At 36.8% G+C, this 26,319-nt stretch overlaps 1 protein-coding gene and 1 long non-coding RNA gene across 2 annotated transcripts; one reads left to right on the top strand and one right to left on the bottom strand.

The window, feature by feature from the left end:
• Positions 1–302: 302 nt before the first annotated feature.
• On the bottom strand, positions 303–14,618 carry LOC311304203 (uncharacterized protein; the record flags this gene model as incomplete). Its single annotated transcript, XM_084431088.1, has 3 exons — positions 14,329–14,618; positions 459–830; positions 303–328 (listed from the first exon to the last, which is right to left on the bottom strand). Exons 1-3 carry the CDS (start codon positions 14,384–14,386, stop codon positions 303–305), a joined length of 456 nt encoding a protein of 151 aa, XP_084287214.1. The 5' UTR covers positions 14,387–14,618.
• On the top strand, positions 8,496–12,775 carry LOC311275730. The gene is made up of 5 exons (XR_014624966.1): positions 8,496–8,687; positions 8,933–9,042; positions 9,138–9,181; positions 10,281–10,345; positions 12,487–12,775. It is a non-coding gene; the product is annotated as an uncharacterized lncRNA (long non-coding RNA).
• Positions 14,619–26,319: the final 11,701 nt, after the last annotated feature.

The following is a 26,319-nucleotide window of genomic DNA, read 5'->3' as shown; positions in this document are numbered from 1 at the left end:
GTTTGAAGATTGACTGAAATCTTTCCCACATTTATTACACTTAAACGGCTTCCCTCCAGTGTGGATCCTCATGTGTCGCTTCAGGTCACTTTTAAAAGCAAAACTCTGTCCACACTGATCACACGTGTGCGGCTTCTCTCCAGTGTGGATCATCTCATGTGTTTTCAGATGTGATGATCGACTGAATCTCTTGTCACAGTGTGAACACTTGTAAGGTTTTTCTCCAGTGTGAATTCTCTCGTGCCGTTTTAAACTGTTCGCTGTAATAAAAGTCTTCTCACACTCAAAGCACATGTACTCTCTCACACCAGTGTGAATGTTCTCATGTCTATGTAAATATGCCAGCTGTGAAAAACTCTTTCCACACACAGAACATGAGTGTGGCTTCTCCTTCGTATGAACTCTCAGGTGTTTCTTCAGGTCTGATGCACAGATAAATGTTTTGCTGCATTGCTCACATGAGAACGGCTTCTCTCTGGTGTGGATCCTTATGTGTTCTTTAAGGTTTGAGGATCGACTGAAATCTTTCCCACATTTATCACACTTAAACGGCTTCTCTCCAGTGTGAATTCTCATGTGGCGCTCAAGACCATCTTTGCGTGTGAAACTCTTTCCACACTGAGTGCAGGTGAAAGATTTCTTGGCTCTTCTTTTCTTAAAAAATGTCTTTTTAGTCTTTGAGCGACTCAAAGGTTTTTCTCCAGGTTTGACATGAAGTTCCTCCTTCACTTCACTCAGTTCTTCACTCTCCTCCTTCACTTCACTCAGTTCTTCACTCTCCTCCTCCACTTCACTCAGTTCTTCACTCTCCTCACTCTCTTCCATCAGGTCTGACATGAAAGAAAAATGTATTAAATAAAATTTTCAGTACATCAAAATAATTCATTGAAAGAAATATAAATTGAAAGGACATGAAAGTGAGCCCTAAAGTAATAGCATAATTTGATGCCTTTTTATTTTATTATTATAAAATATATAATAATTTGATGCCTTTTATTATTTATCAGTTAAAATAGTATTAGCTTGATCTGATGTTGATAATCAATATAAAAATGTCTCAAACCTCCTTTTACTGAACATTTGTTGAAGAAAAACCCAGAACATTCCCCAGCTAGCAGGGAACGTTCTCAGAACTTTCGCTAACATTCCCTACAAGTTTGGTTAATGTTCTAAAGAAAACATTTGAATGTAATGTTTACCGAACATTTTAAGGATGTTTTCTCATTTAAAAAAATGTTCCTATAACGTTATATGAAAACTAAGATATAACATTTTAACTGCAACATTCAAAAGATGTTTTGGGAATGTTTCTGAAGTTGTACTATGATCTCAAAATATCATTGTCCCTATGTTTCATTATAACGAAAGAAGAACGTTCTCTCTGTCACGTTAGGAAAACGTTTTGAGGATATCATTGAGAGATGAGATGTTGAATGTTCTTTATAAAACGTTATTTTAATGTGACGAGTTAACAAAATTATAACATTTTATTTGCAACATTTTGAGAATATTTTGGGAATGTTGTTAAAGTTAAAGTTTGTACAATGATCTCAATATAACATTGTCCCAATGTTTCATAAAAACAAAAGAAGAACATTCTCTCTGTCACATTTGTAGAATATTTTGAGGATATCATTGAGAGATGATATGTTGAATGTTCTTTATAAAACGTTCTTCTAATGTGACGAGTTAACACAATTAGAACATTTTACTTGCAACATTTTGAGCATATTTTGGGAATGTTGTTAAAGTTAAAGTTTGTACAATGATCTCAATATAACATTGTCCCAATGTTTCATAAAAACAAAAGAGGAACATTCTCTCTGTCACATTAGGAAAATGTTTTGAGGATATCATTGAGAGATGAGAGGTTGAATGTTCTTTATAAAATGTTATTTTAATGTGACGAGTTAACAAAATTATAACATTTTATTTGCAACATTTTGAGAATATTTTGGGAATGTTGTTAAAGTTAAAGTTTGTACAATGATCTCAATATAACATTGTCCCAATGTTTCATAAAAACAAAAGAAGAACATTCTCTCTGTCACATTTGTAGAATATTTTGAGGATATCATTGAGAGATGAGATGTTGAATGTTCTTTATAAAACGTTATTTTAATGTGACGAGTTAACACAATTAGAACATTTTACTTGCAACATTTTAAGCATATTTTGGGAATGTTGTTAAAGTTAAAGTTTGTACAATGATCTCAAAATAACGTTGTCTTAATGTTTTGTCATAACAAAAGAAGAACGTTCTCTCTGTCACGTTAGGAAAATGTTTTGAGGATATCATTGAGAGATGAGATGTTGAATGTTCTTCATAAAACGTTCTTCTAATGTGACGAGTTAACACAATTAGAACATTTAACTTGCAACATTTTGAGCATATTTTGGGAATGTTGTTAAAGTTAAAGTTTGTACAATGATCTCAATATAACATTGTCCCAATGTTTCATAAAAACAAAAGAGGAACATTCTCTCTGTCACATTAGGAAAATGTTTTGAGGATATCATTGAGAGATGAGAGGTTGAATGTTCTTTATAAAATGTTATTTTAATGTGACGAGTTAACAAAATTATAACATTTTATTTGCAACATTTTGAGAATATTTTGGGAATGTTGTTAAAGTTAAAGTTTGTACAATGATCTCAATATAACATTGTCCCAATGTTTCATAAAAACAAAAGAAGAACATTCTCTCTGTCACATTTGTAGAATATTTTGAGGATATCATTGAGAGATGAGATGTTGAATGTTCTTTATAAAACGTTATTTTAATGTGACGAGTTAACACAATTAGAACATTTTACTTGCAACATTTTAAGCATATTTTGGGAATGTTGTTAAAGTTAAAGTTTGTACAATGATCTCAAAATAACGTTGTCTTAATGTTTTGTCATAACAAAAGAAGAACGTTCTCTCTGTCACGTTAGGAAAATGTTTTGAGGATATCATTGAGAGATGAGATGTTGAATGTTCTTCATAAAACGTTCTTCTAATGTGACGAGTTAACACAATTAGAACATTTAACTTGCAACATTTTGAGCATATTTTGGGAATGTTGTTAAAGTTAAAGTTTGTACAATGATCTCAATATAACATTGTCCCAATGTTTCATAAAAACAAAAGAAGAACATTCTACTTGCAACATTTTGAGGATATTTTGGGAATGTTGCTAAAGTTAAAGTTTGTACAATGATCTCAATATAACATTGTCCCAATGTTTCATGATAACAAAAGAAGAACATTTTACTTGCAACATTTTGAGCATATTTTGGGAATGTTGTTAAAGTTAAAGTTTGTACAATGATCTCAATATAACATTGTCCCAATGTTTCATAAAAACAAAAGAAGAACATTCTCTCTGTCACATTTGTAGAATATTTTGAGGATATCATTGAGAGATGAGATGTTGAATGTTCTTTATAAAACGTTCTTCTAATGTGACGAGTTAACACAATTAGAACATTTTACTTGCAACATTTTGAGCATATTTTGGGAATGTTGTTAAAGTTAAAGTTTGTACAATGATCTCAATATAACATTGTCCCAATGTTTCATAAAAACAAAAGAGGAACATTCTCTCTGTCACATTAGGAAAATGTTTTGAGGATATCATTGAGAGATGAGAGGTTGAATGTTCTTTATAAAATGTTATTTTAATGTGACGAGTTAACAAAATTATAACATTTTATTTGCAACATTTTGAGAATATTTTGGGAATGTTGTTAAAGTTAAAGTTTGTACAATGATCTCAATATAACATTGTCCCAATGTTTCATAAAAACAAAAGAAGAACATTCTCTCTGTCACATTTGTAGAATATTTTGAGGATATCATTGAGAGATGAGATGTTGAATGTTCTTTATAAAACGTTATTTTAATGTGACGAGTTAACACAATTAGAACATTTTACTTGCAACATTTTAAGCATATTTTGGGAATGTTGTTAAAGTTAAAGTTTGTACAATGATCTCAAAATAACGTTGTCTTAATGTTTTGTCATAACAAAAGAAGAACGTTCTCTCTGTCACGTTAGGAAAATGTTTTGAGGATATCATTGAGAGATGAGATGTTGAATGTTCTTCATAAAACGTTCTTCTAATGTGACGAGTTAACACAATTAGAACATTTAACTTGCAACATTTTGAGCATATTTTGGGAATGTTGTTAAAGTTAAAGTTTGTACAATGATCTCAATATAACATTGTCCCAATGTTTCATAAAAACAAAAGAAGAACATTCTACTTGCAACATTTTGAGGATATTTTGGGAATGTTGCTAAAGTTAAAGTTTGTACAATGATCTCAATATAACATTGTCCCAATGTTTCATGATAACAAAAGAAGAACATTTTACTTGCAACATTTTGAGCATATTTTGGGAATGTTGTTAAAGTTAAAGTTTGTACAATGATCTCAATATAACATTGTCCCAATGTTTCATGATAACAAAAGAAGAACATTCTACTTGCAACATTTTGAGGATATTTTGGGAATGTTGTTAAAGTTAAAGTTTGTACAATGATCTCAATATAACATTGTCCCAATGTTTCATGATAACAAAAGAAGAACATTTTACTTGCAACATTTTGAGCATATTTTGGGAATGTTGTTAAAGTTAAAGTTTGTACAATGATCTCAATATAACATTGTCCCAATGTTTCATGATAACAAAAGAAGAGCATTCTACTTGCAACATTTTGAGCATATTTTGGGAATGTTGTTAAAGTTAAAGTTTGTACAATGATCTCAAAATAACGTTGTCTTAATGTTTTGTCATAACAAAAGAAGAACGTTCTCTCTGTCACGTTAGGAAAATGTTTTGAGGATATCATTGAGAGATGAGATGTTGAATGTTCTTCATAAAACGTTCTTCTAATGTGACGAGTTAACAAAATTAGAACATTTTACCTGCAACATTTTGAGCATATTTTGGGAATGTTGTTAAAGTTTGTACAATGATCTCAATATAACATTGTCCCAATGTTTCATGATAACAAAAGAAGAGCATTCTACTTGCAACATTTTGAGGATATTTTGGGAATGTTGTTAAAGTTAAAGTTTGTACAATGATCTCAATATAACATTGTCCCAATGTTTCATAAAAACAAAAGAAGAACATTCTCTCTGTCACATTTGTAGAATATTTTGAGGATATCATTGAGAGATGAGATGTTGAATGTTCTTTATAAAACGTTCTTCTAATGTGACGAGTTAACACAATTAGAACATTTTACTTTCAACATTTTGAGCATATTTTGGGAATGTTGTTAAAGTTAAAGTTTGATCTCAAAATAACGTTGTCTTAATGTTTTGTCATAACAAAAGAAGAACGTTCTCTCTGTCACGTTAGGAAAATGTTTTGAGGATATCATTGAGAGATGAGATGTTGAATGTTCTTCATAACGTTCTTCTAATGTGACGAGTTAACAAAATTAGAACATTTTACTTGCAACATTTTGAGCATATTTTGGGAATGTTGTTAAAGTTAAAGTTTGTACAATGATCTCAATATAACATTGTCCCAATGTTTCATGATAACAAAAGAAGAACATTTTACTTTCAACATTTTGAGCATATTTTGGGAATGTTGTTAAAGTTAAAGTTTGATCTCAAAATAACGTTGTCTTAATGTTTTGTCATAACAAAAGAAGAACGTTCTCTCTGTCACGTTAGGAAAATGTTTTGAGGATATCATTGAGAGATGAGATGTTGAATGTTCTTCATAACGTTCTTCTAATGTGACGAGTTAACAAAATTAGAACATTTTACTTGCAACATTTTGAGCATATTTTGGGAATGTTGTTAAAGTTAAAGTTTGGACAATGATCTTAAAATAACATTGTCCCAATGTTTCATGATAACAAAAGAAGAACAATTCTCTCTGTCACATTAGGAAAATGTTTTGAGGATACCATTGAGAGATGAGATGTTTATTGTTCTTTATAAAACGTTCTTTTAATGTGACGAGTTAACACAATTAGAACATTTTATTTGCAACATTTTGAGCATATTTTGGGAATGTTGTTAAAGTTAAAGTTTGTACAATGATCTCAAAATAACGTTGTCTTAATGTTTTGTCATAACAAAAGAAGAACATTCTCTCTGTCACATTTGTAGAATGTTTTGAGGATATCATTGAGAGATGAGATGTTGAATGTTCTTTATAAAATGTTCTTCTAATGTGACGAGTTAACACAATTAGAACATTTTACTTGCAACATTTTGAGCATATTTTGGGAATGTTGCTAAAGTTAAAGTTTGTACAATGATCTCAATATAACATTGTCCCAATGTTTCATGATAACAAAAGAAGAACATTCTACTTGCAACATTTTGAGCATATTTTGGGAATGTTGTTAAAGTTAAAGTTTGTACAATGATCTCAATATAACATTGTCCCAATGTTTCATGATAACAAAAGAAGAACATTCTACTTGCAACATTTTGAGCATATTTTGGGAATGTTGTTAAAGTTAAAGTTTGTACAATGATCTCAATATAACATTGTCCCAATGTTTTGTCATAACAAAAGAAGAACATTCTCTCTGTCACATTAGGAAAATGTTTTGAGGATATCATTGAGAGATGAGATGTTGAATGTTCTTTATAAAACGTTCTTGTAATGTTATGTGTTAACACAATTAGAACATTTTAATTGCAACATTTTAAGGATGTTTTGAGGATGTTGTTGAGATAACAGATTATATAATGTTCTCAGTAAAACATTGGCACAATGTTCCATAATAACAGAGGAGGAACATTATCAAATCAACGTTCGTAAAATGTTTTGAGGATATCACTGAGACCTGAGATGATGAGTGTTTTTAAAAAAAAATCTTGTAATGTGACGTGTTAACAAAACTAGAACATTTTAAATGTAACATTTAGCAATCAAACTACACAATTATTGTTAAATTGAGCTTGCTGGTCAGACAGCAGGCCAACAGGGTTCACGATGGAACATATGGTGCATTTAAGTCCTCCTGGGAAGTTTGTATTCATGAGGTTTTACAATTTTGTTTAATGTTTTAAATTAATGAAGCCACTGTAAACTTTATCATCACATATTATACTGTTACATATTAATGCTATCATATTTTGTGCAGGCATTAGCTTACTACATTGTCACTGCTAAATACCTAAGTATAGTGGTATTCCACAATGTTTCCCACTGACACACCCCTAACTCTTCAAGATCAGGGTTAAAGAAAATCCTGAGCTTCCTACTCATATTCTCATCATTGTGGTGGCGTTCAACTTGTAAATACGATCTTTATGACATGACTTGAATGCACCAATAGCTCTAGCTTAATTAGGGACAATCCATACAAACACTCTTTGCTAAAATACATTACAGACTGTCACAGTGAGAAGTTATTCGTCCTGTATCAACGCTAAAGGCCTAACCACTGCAGTCAACACCTTGGAGTATCCATGCTGTTAAATAAAAGTCTGTAGACAAGGGTTAGGGTTAGGGTTAGGGTTAACCTTAACCCTTAATTTCTAACCCAGACCCGGTTTCACAGAGTTTAGATTAAGCCAGGATTAGGCCTTAGTGCATTTAATTAGCTTTTAAAAATGTGCCAAAGAAAAAAGAAAAAGAAACATTACTGGTGTGCATCTTGAGACAAAACAATGGCACTGACATATTTTAAGATATGTCAGTGCAAGTTGCTTTCAGGTAAAACAGCTCAAACGTGCATTTTAGTCTGGGACTACAGGCTTAAACCTTGCCTGTGAAACCCGGGGTATATGTTGCAACTTGTATAGAATTATGCCAATGTTACCAAAGTGTTGTGTTGGACAGAGGATTTACCCTAAACCAACAGGTTGTGTAACTGTGCCACACAGGGTGAAAAGCAAGTTGACATTATTAGGCATAAGAGTGTTTCTAAAGGAAAGGTCAATATTTTGTTAAAGTGCAAAAGGATCATTATGGGTCACATGAATGTAACTCTAATGTTACCATGATACCAATCCATTAGTTTTTCATGTAGGTAGGTATACAGAATTGTATATGAATAGCCTACATAATGTTTGCTCTGTTTAATATATAATATGTTTGCTCTTTTAAACTGCTGTTTGGCAGAGCAGTGGTAAATATATGTTGTTATACATGGTATATATTATTTGTGTAATTAATTATTATTATTTATATGTTCTTGTAAGTTTATTTATTTTTTATCATGCACTGCAATGAAGACACCATTTAACCAATTGATTAAATATAACAGCCAGCTTACAAATACAACTAAATAAATAGCCGTGCACATTTTTTTCATATTCTTTCTTTTAAAACATGTAATCTTTTCGTGTAATTGCAATGTTACCACATTATTGGCTGTCTCTTCGAGTTGTTTTGAGCATGATTGGCTATTCAGACTGTCATCCAGGAATCTGGCCAATGGCAGCTATGCGCGCCTTTTACTGGTCAAGTTTGAAGTTTGAATATTCGTCTGTTAGAGTGAGAGTGTGTGTGTGTGTGCGCTGCTGCTGCTCAGGAGGATCTTCAGTACTAGCCTCCTTCGGTTCTGTGGCTTTTACATTGTTTAAAACATGGATTATTTTGCATCGTACTGTTACATTTTTATTTTGAGCGAGTTGCGGGATGTAAATGGACAACGAATTTTAACAACGTAGCCTACGTGTAACGGACATATTGCAATCTGCGGAAGGTAAATAACTTTATTTTATATAAAAATACATTCTGCTACATCAAAATATAGTGTGTTAAATTGAGAAGCTAATTTTAAATGCGACTAGAGCAATATCGATATTATGTCAATGTTTCAGGCTGCATGTGTAACGTTAGGCTAAATATTGTCAGCTAAGTTAGTTTTTGATAAAAATAAATAAAAAAAACCTCAGCATAGTCTGAGCTTTACAATGAGTGAACTGAGAACATTGTGTCTTTATACAGAGAGGAACTCGAACCACACTATGAAAACTAGGCTTTTGAATGATCGCGGGATATCGGCCTAACCTTACCGTCAAAATGATGAGTCATCATCATAATATGTTTTTGAGCTGGTGAGTAAAAATTTGCAAGCTTTTTATGTCTCTTTTAGTAAGTAAATACAAATAGCTAATAATATTGCTGTATGTGTGTGTTTCCCATTATCCAGGAATTTTGGGAATAAATTATCCAGCCACATGATCTTCAGTTGCGGTGAGTATTGTCATAGTAAAATACACGTGAAATAGAGGCAGAACATGTAAACTCTGCTCAAAGGCACACTGGTCCAAACCCTCCAGTCAAAATTGTACCTGTCTTCTTGATATGAGTTTTTATGGGCCTAGCTGACCCAAACATAAATGTCCTTTCAAAATGAAATTATTTTCAAACTTGTATGACTTCTGTGAAACACAAGAATGTTGGGAATAAAACAACATTGGAACCCATTTTATGGAAACAAATGTTCCCAATGTTTCATGATAACAAAAGAAGAACATTCTACTTGCAACATTTTGAGCATATTTTGGGAATGTTGCTAAAGTTAAAGTTGTACAATGATCTCAATATAACATTGTCCCAATGTTTCATGATAACAAAAGAAGAACATTCTCTGTCACGTTAGGGAAATGTTTTGAGGATATCATTGAGAGATGAGATGTTGAATGTTCTTCATAAAACGTTCTTCTAATGTGACAAGTTAACACAATTAGAACATTTTACTTGCAACATTTTGAAAAAATAAAATAAAATAAACCTCAGCATAGGAGCTTTACAATGAGGGAACTGAGAACATTGTGTCTTTATACATAACATAAATGTCCTTTCAAAATGAAATTATTTTCAAACCTGTATGACTTACTTCTCTGAAACACAAGAATGTTGGGAATTAAACAACATTGGAACCCATTTTATGAAAAAACAAAAACAAACAGTGAAGTCATTTCTCAAGATATCTTAATTAAGGTTATACAAAATAAATTCATACAGTTTTTGGAACAACATGGAGTACCGGTAAATAACGATAGAGAGTCTATTTTTTGGATGAGCTGTTCTTTTTAGGACATGTTCCCAGGGTCCTTTGCTAAATTAACATTAACCATGGTTTTTATTATAGTAAAGTGTAGAAACAATATTTTTATGGTGGATTGATTACAATAATTTATTACCATTTAGTTAGTGTAGCAAAACCATGGTTAATGTTAGTAAGGGTTCTCCAGATTTATCACTTAAGGAAAACATAAAAAATGGTCCTATGTCACCCAGATCAATAGTCTGTTAACACACATTAACACACTTTTTACATTTTCTTAAGATCAAGCATTGGACCAATGTTTACGGAGCAGAACAGGCACCAACAGAGAAACAAGTCCATCACTAGTAAGTATCCACTGCATTTTATAAAACCGTAGTCAATTTTAAACGCACAATGCACTCCAAAATAAAAATGATCTATTTTTTTCTCCCTCGTGCCAGATTTATATCTGTCCCAGATTTATATCTGACTTTCTTTCCACAGAGATTTTTAGAAAAATTATCATTAAAGAGAATCATATAAAGAGAAATGTGGGAGGAGCTTGAATTTATTGCCTAGCCCTGTTTGTTTGAACCGCGAGAGCCGTCAAAGCTTATGCTACTCCTATGTCATGCACCGACAAGAGCCTTTTATAGTCAACACGTCGGACGCAAGCAACTTGCAGTTTTGCCCCCACCAACAACGCATAGTATTGCATACAACGGTATTTTTTACATTTTTATTTTACCAAAAATATTTTTTTCTAAAAAAATTACACAAATTAAACGTTGAGACTTTGTTTCAACTTTCATATCAAAAGTAACCTGCTCTGTCTTGTCTCTGCGTTTAAACGTTTCAGCGTTTTTTCTGTGATCCGCAATATAATTTTCATTGTGTGACAACATGATGTGTGGCGTGAGAGCGCCATGGCTTGTTGGACATAGCAACAGTAACTAAAGGGGGCGGGTCTTTGCAAATTGCATTAACCATGGCTGCCTGTTAATTATCACTGGACTACTTCGCTCTCGCATCTCCCAAAAGTAATTTTTTTTTTTGTTTTCTTGATTCCATTTGAATGGTTTAATTAAATTGCTATAACCAATTATTTAAAATGTAATGATTTAAGCAAAACGTTCTTCAAAGGTTAAACCAAACTTTTATTTGACGGATTGCCGTGTAGACCTTTGAGTTTCTCTGTGTTTTATGATATGATGATAGTTTTTCTCAAATGAAGCTAAAATGCTGCTGAAGTGACTCTCAGAGCAGCTGTATTGATGAAGTGCATTAATGTTCTCATATAGAAACGACAGCAAAAAAAAAAAAAGCCAGAATTGCTTTTTTTTCTCAGGTTTTACTAATTTATCCTGTGATTCTGACTTTCAAACGGCCAATTGCGAGTTTATATCTCGCACTTCTGAGAAAAAAAAGTTTGAATTGTGATTCGCAATTACCTTTTTTAAAAATTGTATTCCATGACGGAAACAAGCTTTCATATGCACAGACAGTAGCTCACATTTAACATGCAGATTGTGCGCACACAGAAACCTACTGGAGCACAAAAAGTTAGTGTCAACACTGTCCTGTGATTTCTCAATAAGAAACAGAAGTTATAGCATATTTTTCTTTCTGCTTTTGAAGTAACTAAAACTTACAGCTTAGCTAATAGCAAAGAGACGATTCACAGGTATGATTAAATCACACTAGAAATTGTTCTATCTCAAATGCAGTACTACTTTATCTGTATCTGATTTAAAACAAGCAGAAATCTGTAAGAAATGTAACAATCCATAGACAATATAACTGATGAAAATGAGCTGTTACATCAGAGCAAAAGCATCGTGGGCAGTGCTGTGACATGCTGCAGCTGTGCTCAAGGCTACCTGAGTTCGAGGTTCACACTTCTCAAGCCAAGTTTGTAGTTTGTTAAAATAATTTAGCCTCTAGTTGTGTTATTAAAGGGATACTCCACTTTTTTTGGAAATAGGCTCATTTTACAACTCCCCCAGAGTTAAACAGTTGAGTTTTACCGTTTTCGAATCCATTCAGCCGAGTTTCTGATATTTGGAAGAATATCAGTAACCAGACAGTTTCTGGTCTCATTGACTTCCATAGTAGGAAAAAATATATACTATGGAAGTCAATGAGACCAGAAACTGTCTGGTTACTGACATTCTTCTAAATATCAGAAACTCGGCTGAATGGATTAGAAAACGGTAAAACTCAACTGTTTAACTCTGGGGGAGTTATAAAATGAGCCTATTTCCAAAAAAAGTGGAGTATCCCTTTAACATGTATATAATGGATAAAGTATATGTTTTAAATTACAGAAACAAAATAGATACTCATAAGGTATCATATTTATACTTTTAAATAAACTAATCTAATTAATTTCTGATTAATAATTAGGCTGGCTAATTTTGAAAGTTTTCAAAGTCAATATTGCTTGTGATCTTAATATGTAATAGTATTATTTTTGTTTACACTGTTGCATGATCTTCTTTTATAGGCTATGAGGAAAAACTCTACCATGCACACAGAGAATGGAGCTCAATTCTGCTAACTGGGATAGCAGCTGAAAAACAAGAAGAGAAGAACAGTAGAACACCTATTAATGCAGATGACTTTATTCTTTTTCTGCAAGAACCAAGACAACCAAAGACTGATGATGAGCGCTCTGAGCAAACAGCAGTCAAGACGTGTGATTGCACATTGGACTTTACTGAGTTCTTCATTTAATGTTGGGCATCTACTGTATGCAGAACTTCTAATAATTTATGTGAATGCCATTCATAAACCTGTTAGATTTTTGTTTTATTTTAGAGATTAATAAAATGGTATGTTTTAACAATGTTATAGCTAAGCATTTTTTATGTTTAAGAGAACATTTTGGGAACAAAAATAAAACTTCCCACTAAAAAATTTATAAGAATGTTAAGCAGTATTTTTAAGAGTATTTTTAGAGAATGTTATCCTAACTTTTAGAAGAACGTTCTAAGAATAAAAATAAAACTTCCTGCTAAAAACTTTATAAGAATAAAGGGATAATGTTCTAAAAATGTTATGATTAAACATTTATAGAAGGTCATCATCACAAAACATTTTTAGAGTGTTCTTAGAGAATGTTATCCTACCTTTTAGGAGAAATAATGTTCTAACAATATTATTATTAAACATTTTTATAATGTTGTAAAAAAAAATGTTATCTGAACTTTTAAAAGAACATTCTGGGAACAAAAATAAAAACACCCCCTGAAAACTTTCTAAGAACGTTAGAGAATAATGTTGTAAGAATGGTACACCTAAACATTTTAATAATGTTTTTAAATAATGTTATCCGAACATTTAAAAGAACATTCTGGGAACAAAAATAAAACTATCCGCTTACAACATTATAAGAACGTTAGAGAATAATGTTATAAGAATGTTATTACTAAACATTTTAATAATGTTTTTAGAAAATGTTCTCTAAACATTTAAAAAAACATTCTGGGAACAAAAATAAAACTACCCGCTGAAAACGTTCTATGAACATTAGAGAATAATGTTATAAGAACGTTATTACTAAACATTTTAATAATGTTTTTTAAAAAATGTTATCCGAACATTTATAAGAACATTCTGGGAACAAAAATAAAACTACACGCTAAAAACATTATAAGAACGTCAGAGAATAATGTTATAAAAATGTTACTACTAAACATTTTAATAATGTTTTTAGAAAATGTTCTCTAAACATTTAAAAAAACATTCTGGGAACACAAATAAAACTAGCCACTGAAAACGTTCTGAGAAAATTAGAGAATAATGTTAAAAGAATGTTACTACTAAACATTTTAATAATGTTTTTAAAGAATGTTCTCCAAACTTTTAAAAGAACATTCTGGGAACAAAACTAAAACTAGCCGCTGAAAACTTTCTAAGAACGTTAGAGAATAATGTTAAAAGAATGTTACTACTAAACATTTTAATAATGTTTTTAAAGAATGTTCTCCAAACTTTTAAAAGAACATTCTGGGAACAAAACTAAAACTAGCCGCTGAAAACTTTCTAAGAACGTTAGAGAATAATGTTAAAAGAATGTTACTACTAAACATTTTAATAATGTTTTTAAAGAATGTTCTCCAAACTTTTAAAAGAACATTCTGAGAACAAAACTAAAACTAGCCGCTGAAAACATTTATAGAACAATACATGCTAATGTTCTTAGAACATTTTTAGAACAAAAAATTTCTAGCTGGGTCTGTACCATTTCATAGTTTAACTGTTTATCTAAAAGTGATGAAGTGCTTGAATGTTTCTAACATGAATGTTCTTCAGCATCATGAATGAATGAAGAATAAACACCAACCTCTTTGTTCTTCAGGATCTTCAGTGTGTTTCATTCTGCAGGGTTCTGGATCACTCATGTTCTCACTGTCCTTTTAAATAAACTCAGTCTTTGCAGATTTCAGCTCTTCCTGATGCTCTGATGCTCGACTTCACTTGTAGCTGATGGGAATTTACAGCATTTATTGGATAATTGATGTGGGAGGAGCTTCACTGACCATGTGATTGATGTGGGAGGAGCTTCGTTGATGATGCAATTGGTGTGGGAGGAGCTTCACGGATCTGCCCAAAATCTAAAATATATCAGTTACTGAGTTTGTTTTTATACTAAATGACACTTCTATGCAACAAATAAATGGCACTTCTAAAATATAATCATCTTTCGCAGAATGCATTTTTATAAATTGATTATATGTCCTTGAAACTTTACATGAATGTGGTAAATATATCTTCCAATTATTATTTCTAAAACATTATCAAATCTTTGAGATTGATATTTATTTTACTAAAAACATTTTGAATTATCAATGTCTGTTCACACTAGACTTTTCCTTGCACTGACTTCCATTCATACGCATGTGAAAGTGAGACACCAGAAACACAAACTCAAGTGAACAACCCTGTGAGAAATAATTCATTCATTATTTGTATTGCTAATCCTAACATTATTCTGTTTCTTCATTAAAATACAGGTATCTAGAAATAAATAAAAGAATATTTAAATTCTTCCAAATATGAATAATGGTAAGAAAAACAGTTAAAATCATAAACACAGAAATAAATGTACATATAGTAAACAACAATTATACCCTCAGTCTGCTGACACCAATGAAATGAGCTTTAAGTGTCAATTTACAGGAGATCTGAAGACATCAGCATAATAAATGAGGTGAAAACAGGAACTATTGTCATTAAAAATAAAGAGTGTTTTCAGCAGATCTCAGACTATCAACACTCATTCAATAAGCCATTCTGAGTGTTTGCTGTTAGAAACACATTATTTGAGTCAGGATACATGATAAAAGCCTGTAAAACTGCTCCATTGAAAGACAATACTGTTATTTCTCACACTATGACATGGATAAAACATCAATAACACAAAACAATGACACTCACCTTCTTCAACCACTACAGATTACAGCAGCATAATGTCCAAATTAATCTAAATATATAGTTTGATCTTATAATAACTACATTAAATCACTACACAGTAAATTTGAAATCCGGAAATCAACACCAATATACTTAATTTCAACACTTTAAAAGTGTAAATATGGGAACAACCCTCAAAGTGTTAGTTCGATACTTTCAAGAGTGTTGCCTCTCGCAACACCGACACAGAGTTACAACATGAACACTAAGAGAGTAAAATATGAACACCAATTCTGCATTACCTACTTTAAAGAACTGTAAAATACACTGACAAATCATGTAATCTGAAAAAAATAAATTCACTTTGAAATAAACACATCAATTTATATTACTCTTTCAAAACAATCCAGAAATTTAAATTGTAACCTTAGTCTGGGATCATAAAAGTGGTTTTCTCAAAGTAGAAATTAAAATAATAACATTTTATATGAGCAGAAACTGAAAAAGATCAGATAAAGATCACCACAAAGCACTATTGTTCCCAGAGTAAAACACTATTCATATTTAGTATTGATTTAAAGGAGAACTCCGGTCAATTTTAACATTGAGCTATTTTTTTTGTAAATTTGGAGTGCTGTCCAGAGAACAACGACAAAAATCGGTGTTGCCTACACTGTGTTATTGTTGCAGAGTCGCACCTCTGGCAACCTTATGTAATTTACAGTTCGGTAGGCGGACAATTATGGACAGTGATTCCGGTAAGAGAATCAAGGACAGGGGAAGTATCTTCATAAACTTCTCTTTAATAACTTGTCAGGCAGTACGTGACTATCACGTTGTGTTGTGGTCTGTAAATACATAAATACAGGAGTATAATATGAATACAATGTAACTGTACACAAATTACCTCACCAAGTATCTACAAATGACTAAAGAGTCATCATAATTGAATACTCAACTGTCAGATAACAATAAACATTAAATTATACGATAAACTCCAATATACAGCATAAAGCAGCATATAATGACAACAGCAGGTGTCTGATCATATGATTAGCGGCTATCCGCGATCGCGCCGCGATCGTCATTTGCATATCTCAATCGCCGTTTGCTAAACATCTGACAAATATAACAAATATAAAGCGTTGACTAAACAATGTTTAAATAACTACTCACATTTGTTGCATGAACGCACAACATTGAACAATATCAGGAAGCACGGCTGGATCTGACTATTGCATCAGTCTGCTGGAAGGAAGTAGCAACTCTTAAATCAGTCCGTCATGAATCACTGCATATTTTCCGTTCCGGGACGGACTTTCTGACAGTTATCCTCTTTTTAAAATTTGCACCCTGTTGACTTCAATGGATGATGTGTCATTACAAGTGCTCAGCCATGTGAGTGATTCCTTCAGAGTGAACACGGGTGAATCTGACACCAGTAGATGTGAAAGATATGAATAAAAATTATGTTTATTCAGGCAGCGCTCATACCTGTATTTACATCCTGTTTTCGGTTGAAGTCCACAGTAGTCGATTGTCGAGTTCGGGCGCATGATCATAGGTAACTAAACCTCCATCCATCCATCCATCTTCTACCGCTTATCCGGGGCCGGGTCACGGGGGCAGCAGTCTAAGCAGGGATGCCCAGACTTCCCTCTCCCTCGACACTTCCTCCAGCTCTTCCGGGGGGACACAAAGGCGTTCCCAGGCCAGCCGGGAGACATAGTCTCTCCAGCGTGTCCTAGGTCTTCCCCGGGGTCTCCTCCCGGTGGGACATGCCCGGAACGCCTTCCCAGGAAGGCGTCCAGGAGGCATCCGGAAAAGATGCCCGAGCCACCTCAACTGACCCCTCTCGATGTGGAGGAGCAGCGGCTCTACTCTGAGCTCCTCCCGAGTGACCGAGCTTCTCACCCTATCTCTAAGGGAGCGCCCAGCCACCCTGCGGAGAAAGCTCATTTCGGCCGCTTGTATCCGGGATCTTGTCCTTTCGGTCATGACCCAAAGCTCATGACCATAGGTGAGAGTAGGAACGTAGATTGACCGGTAAATCGAGAGCTTCGCCTTGCGGCTCAGCTCCTTCTTCACCACGACAGACCGGTACAGCGACCGCATTACTGCAGAAGCTGCACCGATCCGTCTGTCAATCTCCCGTTCCATCCTTCCCTCACTCGTGAACAAGACCCCGAGATACTTGAACTCCTCCACTTGAGGCAGGAACCCTCCACCAACCTGAAGCGGGAAAGCCACCCTTTTCCGACTGAGGACCATGGCCTCGGATTTGGAGGTGCTGATTCTCATCCCGGCCGCTTCACACACGGCTGCAAACCGTCCCAGTGCATGCTGGAGGTCCTGGTTTGATGAGGCCAACACGACCACATCATCCGCAAAGAGCAGAGATGAAATCGTGTTGTCACCAAACCTGACCCCCTCCGGCCCCTGGCTGCGCCTAGAAATTCTGTCCATAAAAATTATGAACAGAACCGGTGACAAAGGGCAGCCCTGCCGGAGTCCAACACGCACCGGGAACAAGTCTGACTTACTGCTGGCAATACGAACCAAGCTCCTGCTCCGGTCGTACAGGGACCGGATAGCCCTTAGCAAAGGGCCCCGGACCCCATACTCCCGGAGCACCCTCCACAGGCCGCCGCGAGGGACACAGTCGAATGCCTTCTCCAAATCCACAAAGCACATGTGGATTGGTTGGGCAAACTCCCATGAACCCTCCAGCACCCTGTAGAGGGTATAGAGCTGATCCAGTGTTCCACGACCGGGACGAAAACCACACTGTTCCTCCTGAATCCGAGGTTCTACTATCGGCCGGTTTCTCCTCTCCAGTACCCTGGCGTAGACTTTCCCAGGGAGGCTGAGAAGTGTGATCCCCCTATAGTTGGAGCACACCCTCCGATCCCCCTTCTTGAAAAGAGGGACCACCAACCCGGTCTGCCAGTCCAAAGGTACTGTCCCCGACCGCCACGCGATGTTGCAGAGGCGTGTCAGCCAAGACAGCCCCACGACATCCAGAGACTTGAGGTACTCAGGGCGGATCTCATCCACCCCCGGTGCCTTGCCACCAAGGAGTTTCTTGACTACCTCGGTGACTTCAGCTTGGGTGATGGACGAGTCCGCCTCCGAGCCCTCAGCCTCTGCTTCCTCAATGGAAGACGTGACGGCGGGATTGAGGAGATCCTCGAAGTATTCCTTCCACCGTCCGGTGATATCCCCAGTCGAGGTCAACAGCTGCCCACCTCCACTGTAAACAGCATTGGTAGGGCACTGCTTCCCCCTCCTGAGGCGCCGGACGGTTTGCCAGAATCTCTTCGAGGCCGACCGATAGTCCTTCTCCATGGCCTCACCGAACTCCTCCCAGGCCCGAGTTTTTGCCTCCACAACCACCCGGGCTGCAGTCCGCTTGGCCCGTCGGTACCCATCAGCTGCCTCAGGAGTCCCACAAGCCAGCCAGGCCTGATAGGACTCCTTCTTCAGCTTGACGGCATCCCTTACTTCCGGTGTCCACCACCGGGTTCGGGGATTGCCGCCTCGACAGGCACCGGAGACCTTACGGCCACAGCTCCGAGTGGCCGCGTTGACAATGGAGGTGGAGAACATGGTCCACTCGGACTCAATATCTCCAGACTCCCTCGGGATCTGGTCGAAGCTCTGCCGGAGGTGGGAGTTGAAAATCTCTCTGACAGGGGATTCGGCCAAGCGTTCCCAACAGACCCTCACAGTACGTTTGGGTCTGCCGAGTCTGTCCAGCTTCCTCCCCCGCCATCGGATCCAACTCACCACCAGGTGGTGATCAGTTGACAGCTCTGCCCCTCTCTTCACCCAAGTGTCCAAGACATATGGCCGGAGGTCGGATGAAACGACTACAAAGTCGATCATCGACCTCCGTCCTAGGGTGTCCTGGTGCCATGTGCACTGATGGTCACCCTTATGCTTGAACATGGTGTTTGTTATGGACAAGCTGTAACTAGCACAGAAGTCCAATAACAGAACACCACTCGGGTTCAGATCAGGGGGGCCGTTCCTCCCAATCACACCCCTCCAGGTGTCACTGTCGCTGCCCAAGTGGGCGTTGAAGTCCCCCAGTAGAACGATGGAGTCCCCAGTCGGAGCACTTTCCAGCACCACTCCCAGAGACTCCAAGAAGGCCGGGTACTCTGCACTGCCGTTCGGCCCGTAAGCACAAACGACAGTGAGAGACCTATCCCCGACCCGACGGCACAGGGAAACGACCCTCTCGTTCACCGGGGTGAACTCCAACACATGGCGGCTGAGCTGGGGGGCTATAAGCAAACCCACACCAGCCCGCCGCCTCTCACCATGGGCAACTCCAGAGTGGTGAAGAGTCCATCCTCTCTCGAGGAGTGTGGTTCCAGAGCCCAAGCCGTGCGTAGAGGTGATCCCAACTATCTCTAGTTGGAATCTCTGAACCTCACGCACAACCTCAGGCTCCTTCCCCGCCAGAGAGGTGACATTCCATGTCCCTAGAGCTAGATTCCGCGTCCAGGGATCGGGTTGTCTAGGCCCCAGCCTTCGACTGCCACCCGATCCACTTTGCACCGGCCCCTTACGGTCCCTCCTGCAGGTGGTGGGTCCACGGGAGGGTGGCCCCACGTCGCTCCTTCGGGCTGAGCCCGGCCGGACCCCATGGGGGGAGGCCCGACCACCAGGCGCTCGCATACGAGCCCCAACCCCGGGCCTGGCTCCAGGGTGGGGCCCCGGCTGCGCCATACCGGGCGACGTCACAGTCCTCATTTTTTTTGGCATCATAAGGGGGTTTTGAACCGCTCTTAGTCTGACCCGTCGCCTAGGACCTGTTTGCCTTGGGAGACCCTACCAGGGGCATATAGCCCCAGACAACATAGCTCCTAGGGTCATTCGGGTACTCAAACCCCTCCACCACGGTAAGGTGGCAGTTCAAGGAGGGGGGTAACTAAACCTATGCACGTGAACTCGACAATCGATTACTATGGACTTCGACCGAAAACAGGATGTACATTTTTTTTTTTTTTTTTTTGCTATTGCAGCTTAATAACATTTAGATTTTTAAATAATTTTAATCAAACACTGGTGAAACAACCACTTATGTCTGTAATGGTGACTTGATAGCTAGGACTGTAACTGTAGCTAGTTGAGAATAGGTGACCACTGTGGTGCATCGGTAAGAATGCAATCGAATGCTCTGTCTAATGCTCTTCAATGGATTTATTGACAGCCAGCAGATGAGTATCTGTCTTCGTGAGTGTACAGTATGTGTGGTTCTACAATAAACAATACAAAGAAAAATATCAGCATTTACGACAGTGCTGACAATAAGTAAAGCTAATAAATGGTAATTAGAACAACTTTCCCTTCAAGTAACTTTAGCTGCTTATATCAAATAACCAAATAATATACCAGATAGTGTTGTAGTACTCAAGACCGGTCTTGAGACCACTCGGTCTCGGTCTCGGACTCGACCGCATTTGTACTCGGCCTTGTCTCGGTCTCGGACATTGAGGACTCGGATTTTTTTTCAAGACCAGTCAAGACCATAACTGTGGAAATATCACTAAATTGACAGTATATGTTGTCTAATTTTTTGTTAACATCCTTGCTTTTATTGGATGTAAAACATACAGATTCAAATCCAAGCAATAACGTGACTCATTGGTCATTGCTAATCATGTATTTTTGTTACGCTGTCACCCATCCACGGCTGGACTGGCCATTGGGCATACCGGGCATTTTCCCGGTGGGCCGACATGCTTTTTGGGCCGATACATCTCATAAATACGGCCCATAAAATTTGTACATCGGCGGCCCATTCGTTTTGTTTTGTTTTGCTTAATTGGCGGTGCTGGGTTTGTGCCGGTGTAATGCATTGGTCAAAAAAAGTCAGTGTTTTAGTTTTTTTTTTTCTGACAGACCTGCCCATGAAACACGTAGATCAGCGGCCCATTGGTTCTTTTCTTGATTGACACTGGGCTGGGCCAATCACAGCTTTAAACGAGTGAGCGAGCGTGCAGCAGTGTCAGTGTGTATCTGTCAAAATAGATGGAGAAGAAACGCAAGGAATGTGCAGATAAATAGCGTGAAAAAATAGAACCAGGCCCTTAAAGCAGACACTTTATGTGTCAAAATATATGTTTTCTGACCTTTGTCAGCTCCAGCGGCAGATGATGATAGTGAGGACGGAGGATCAGGAAAGAGATGAGAGAGTGTAGAGTCCACGGTAAGCAGAACTAGCCTACTTTCAAAACACTTCGGCTATGTCATGAGTGTAGGAACCCATAACCCAGTTACAGATTATTTCCACATATGCATAGTTGACGATTACTGCAATTCACTAGAATGAGATGCGTTTGTAAACCATGTTTTCCGCCAAAATAAAAGCTTGATGCAGTTTGTGTCAAAATAAAAGATCATGTGCTTATCTCTTTCAAGTATAGAAACTGGTACAAAACTAATTATGAAAGTTTATTTTATTTTTTAGTGCATTTGTTTTACAAAATATGGCTATAACTGTCATTTGATTAATATTATAACTATTATGTAGTAGGTGTAATGTAAATAGACACTGTAACTAAAAGAGGTTTGAATTTTTCTTTGTTTAATTTGCACTCTGAATATGGGTGAGCTTTTAATTTTGAACTCTCAAAATTTTGAACTCTCAAAGTGCCCCCGAACCCCCCTAGAACCCCCCTAGAAGGACCGAGGTCCAACCACCACAGTTTTACCAAAAATCCTGTAAGAAACACTTGTATTGCTATGCCAACGCAGCTTATAGCTTGTTTTAGGATTCATCACTGTGGATTATAGTTCGACTGTATTAATAAATGTCAAATTTTTACTTATTTCATCTGTTAACTCTCACTCGTTCCTATACTCACTCATGACATGGCATTAGTGGTTTTAATGAATAGGAGTTGGTATGCATATAATTAAGGGCGTGCAAAGATGGGTGGTGTTTATGATCATATAGTGGGCCGGTCTGGGCCAAAATGCCCGGGCCGTTTTTTTGTCCCAGTCCAGCCCTGCACCCATCCCCGCCCCCTTTCACTCGCACTCCCAAGAAAGTGAGCTGTGGTTGTCAGGGAGCGGGAGATGATGTCTGCAAAATCTTCAGTAATAAAATTCGCCTACAAAAATCATAAAGAATATATTTGTAAAACAACATCCAGAACAGTGTTAATTTTGGCAGCCATTTTTGATTTAGTCTTAGTTTTCATCTTGAGACGAAAATACTTAGTCACATTTTAGTCATTTTGTCTTTCATAGTTTTAGTCTAGTTTTAGTTGACGAAAAGTCATTGCATTTTTTGTCAACTTTTAGTCAAACTGCAGTTACCGACATTAATTTTGGTAGCTATTTATATGTTGTCTTTAGACAAAAAATGTCCTAATTTTTTTATCTCTAGGCCAATTCAGTTAAGCTTATGAGAAATGTAAATTAAGGTAACAGGCTGTATTGACATTGCACTCCTTAGCAGTAGCACTTGTGCAATTCTACATACCCCTTTTCCTTAGTTCAGTGGTTTTTAGAGTGCCCTAGCCCCTGGTACCCCCTCTCTTCCACTTAGACTGCAGTCACACTTTTTCCATTAAGGGACAATATTTTTTTAAATCTTTTTTATTTTTTTATTAAACAATGTTCAATAAATATGCAATGATGGTAAAAACGAAGTGATACCGGTACTTTTAAAATATTAAATTAAAGCCAGTAGTAAGTCACTGTCTTTATGAGTGAGTCATGGAGTCATTCATTCATTCAGTAACGAAGCAAGCTGCTATTTTTATGAACGGGTCATTGAATCTCACGATTCGTTCAAAGCCACAGATTCGTTCACGAATCACCGCTGTGAGCTGCAGTTCTGTTATGGCTTTCGTTGCAAAATAGAGCAATAAGCCTACTGACAATACTGTTTTAAATGTAGTACATCATTTAATGTTACCCTTCTGTTTGTTGAACTGTTGTATACAATCAATGTCACATTTGAAATCGTGTGGATATTCAGAAAACATTGCATTCTTGCTCGTATAATATGATTAACATTAAAAACACTGATATGTTAGGTCATGTTCCAAGAACATTTAAACTGGCAGTTATAAAACCTCTCATTAAGAAACCACAATTAGATCATAATAACCTAGCAAATTATAGACCCATTTCAAATCTTCCATTTATGTCTAAAATATTAGAAAAAGTGGTGTCCGCTCAATTGTGTTCTTTCTTGCAAGAAAATGATATCTATGAGAAGTTTCAGTCTGGTTTCAGGCCGCACCATAGCACTGAAACTGCGCTCGTTAAAATCACAAATGATTTACTTTTAGCTTCTGACCAAGGCTGTATCTCAATACTAGTTTTACTTGATCTTAGTGCTGCGTTCGATACTATAGATCACACAATACTCTTAGATCGACTACAAAATTATACTGGTGTTCAAGGACAAGCATTAAGCTGGTTTAGATCATACTTATCTGACCGCTACCATTTTGTCTATTTAAATGGAGAAAAATCGATCATAACTCCAGTAAACTATGGAGTGCCGCAGGGATCTGTGTTAGGCCCTCTATTATTCTCAGTATATATGATGCCACTTGGAAATATTATAAGGAAACATGGAATTAGTTTCCATTGTTATGCTGATGACACTCAAATATATATTTCATCACGGCCAGATGAAAACGATAAATTATCCAAATTGACAGAGTGTGTTAAAGATATAAAAGATTGGATGACGCGTAATTTTCTTTTATTAAATCCAGACAAAACAGAGGTACTACTTATCGGTTCAAAAAACCGCCCACAAAACCTCTCGCAATACAACTTTAATATAGTAGGATGTCCTGTTACTTTATCCTCTACAGTAAAAGACCTGGGTGTTATACTCGATTGCAACCTGTCTTTCAAAAATCATATTTCATATGTTACAAAAACCGCCTTTTTCCACCTTAGAAACATTGCTAAGCTACGTAATATGCTATCAGTTTCTGATGCAGAAAAGTTAGTTCATGCATTCATGACCTCGAGACTAGATTACTGTAATGCTTTATTAGCCGGTTGTCCTGCATCCTCAATTAACAAGCTACAGTTAGTCCAAAATGCCGCCGCTAGAGTTCTTACTAGATCAAGAAAATATGATCATATAACACCGATTTTATCATCACTGCATTGGTTACCTATAAAGTTCCGTATTAATTACAAGGTATTGCTACTGACTTATAAAGCCCTAAACGGCTTAGCTCCAGTCTATTTAACGGATCTTCTATCGCCCTATAATCCATCGCGCTCTTTAAGATCACTAAATTCAAGGCTTTTGGTCATACCTAGGATATCCAGAACCACCAAAGGAGGGAGAGCATTTTCACATTTAGCTCCAAAACTCTGGAATAGCCTTCCTGATACTGTTCGTTGCTCAGACTCGCTCTCCCAGTTTAAAACTAGATTAAAGTCGCATCTCTTCAGCCAGGCATTCATATAATATTTTTAATCTTACAGTCCAAATTACAATCCGGCCTCTAGTTAATAAACGCCAGAGGAGAACTGGCCCCCGACTGAGCCTGGGTTCTCCCAAGGTTTTTTTTTCTCCATTGGGTCACCTGATGGAGTTTTAGGACACTATTAGGTCACTTGATGGAGTTTTTCGGTTCCTTGCCACTGTTGCCTTTGGCTTGCTCAGTTGGGGATATTCTGGATATCTAATTTGATCTAATTTGATTTTATCAATAAATTCCACTAGAAACAAACCTTGTTGTATTATTTTAATTTAATACTGTGAAGCTGCTTTGATACAATCTGTATTGTGAAAAGCGCTATACAAATATACTTGACTTGACTTGACTTGACTTGATATCAGCCTTGATCGCAGATTTAGTAGCACAGGTAGCGCAAACGGCTCATGGCAGAACACAGACCGACTGAATGACACTTTAATTTAAGTAGAAAATCTGAAATGAAGATCGCTAAACTCCAGCTTACTTGTCTTGTTTTCAGAGCATCCGCGGTTCTTCAGCAGTGTAGAGAGAGCGCGCGCATGGTTGCCAGATACTTTTGAAAAGACCGGGTAGAAAACGTGTTCTTTTAACAGAAAAGCTCTGACTGGGGGTTTAATTATTAAAATCTGGCAACCGTAAACATGAACGCTCGTAAAAACAGTCGATGTTGTCGTCTCCTTTATTTGACACAAACAAGTGGTTTTGGTTAAGTTTAAAAAATGTTTAAACACATTTCAGTCTCGTCTTTTTTCGTCAACGATATTGCATGTGTTGATATAGTCACAGTTATCGTTTAAAGACGTGGGTGTCGTCTCTCATCGTCTTGTCTTAGTCAGGGGAAAAAAGCTCGTCAACGAACATTTTTCGTCATAGTTCTCGTTAACGAAATTAACACTGATCCAGAAGAAAGCATACAGCTTCTTGTAAATTCTTGCAGTGCTTCACTTTCAGAGACGGTGGGGACTAAGTTACGTCAAACTTTTATCGTCACTTGGAAAGGAAGCACAAAGAAAGGTAAGCTAATGTTATGTGTACCCAATAGCTGGGTTAAAAATATTGGGTCGTTCTGTTGGGTTATTCGGCTCATTTATTGGGTTGTTTCTATAACAACGCAGCCCGTTGGGTTAAAATTCAAATTTCAACGGTTGATCCCCGCAGCTAACAGAAGATACACGGGTGAGTTAATATTACACTATACAGTATATTGTATACATGTTTGTTTGTTTTTTCGTTATAAAGTGACTTTAAGCTCTTACATAGTATTATTGCCGCTTTTTTTTTAATGTTCAGCCAATTATTTCCATGTTTATATCTCCCATTTGACTGCTTTTTGTCCGCTATCTGCGACTAACGACACCAATATAGCATATAGCCAGCCAATTTCTTAATACTTGGTTGTGATACTCTTCCTAACTTTCTATGTTCTTTCCCATTCT

The sequence above is a fragment of the Rutilus rutilus genome (genome assembly GCF_951802725.1).
Source record: "Rutilus rutilus genome assembly, chromosome: 1".
NCBI classification, from domain to species: Eukaryota; Metazoa; Chordata; class Actinopteri; order Cypriniformes; family Leuciscidae; genus Rutilus; species Rutilus rutilus.
This window is presented reverse-complemented; position numbering and strand designations above follow the sequence as displayed.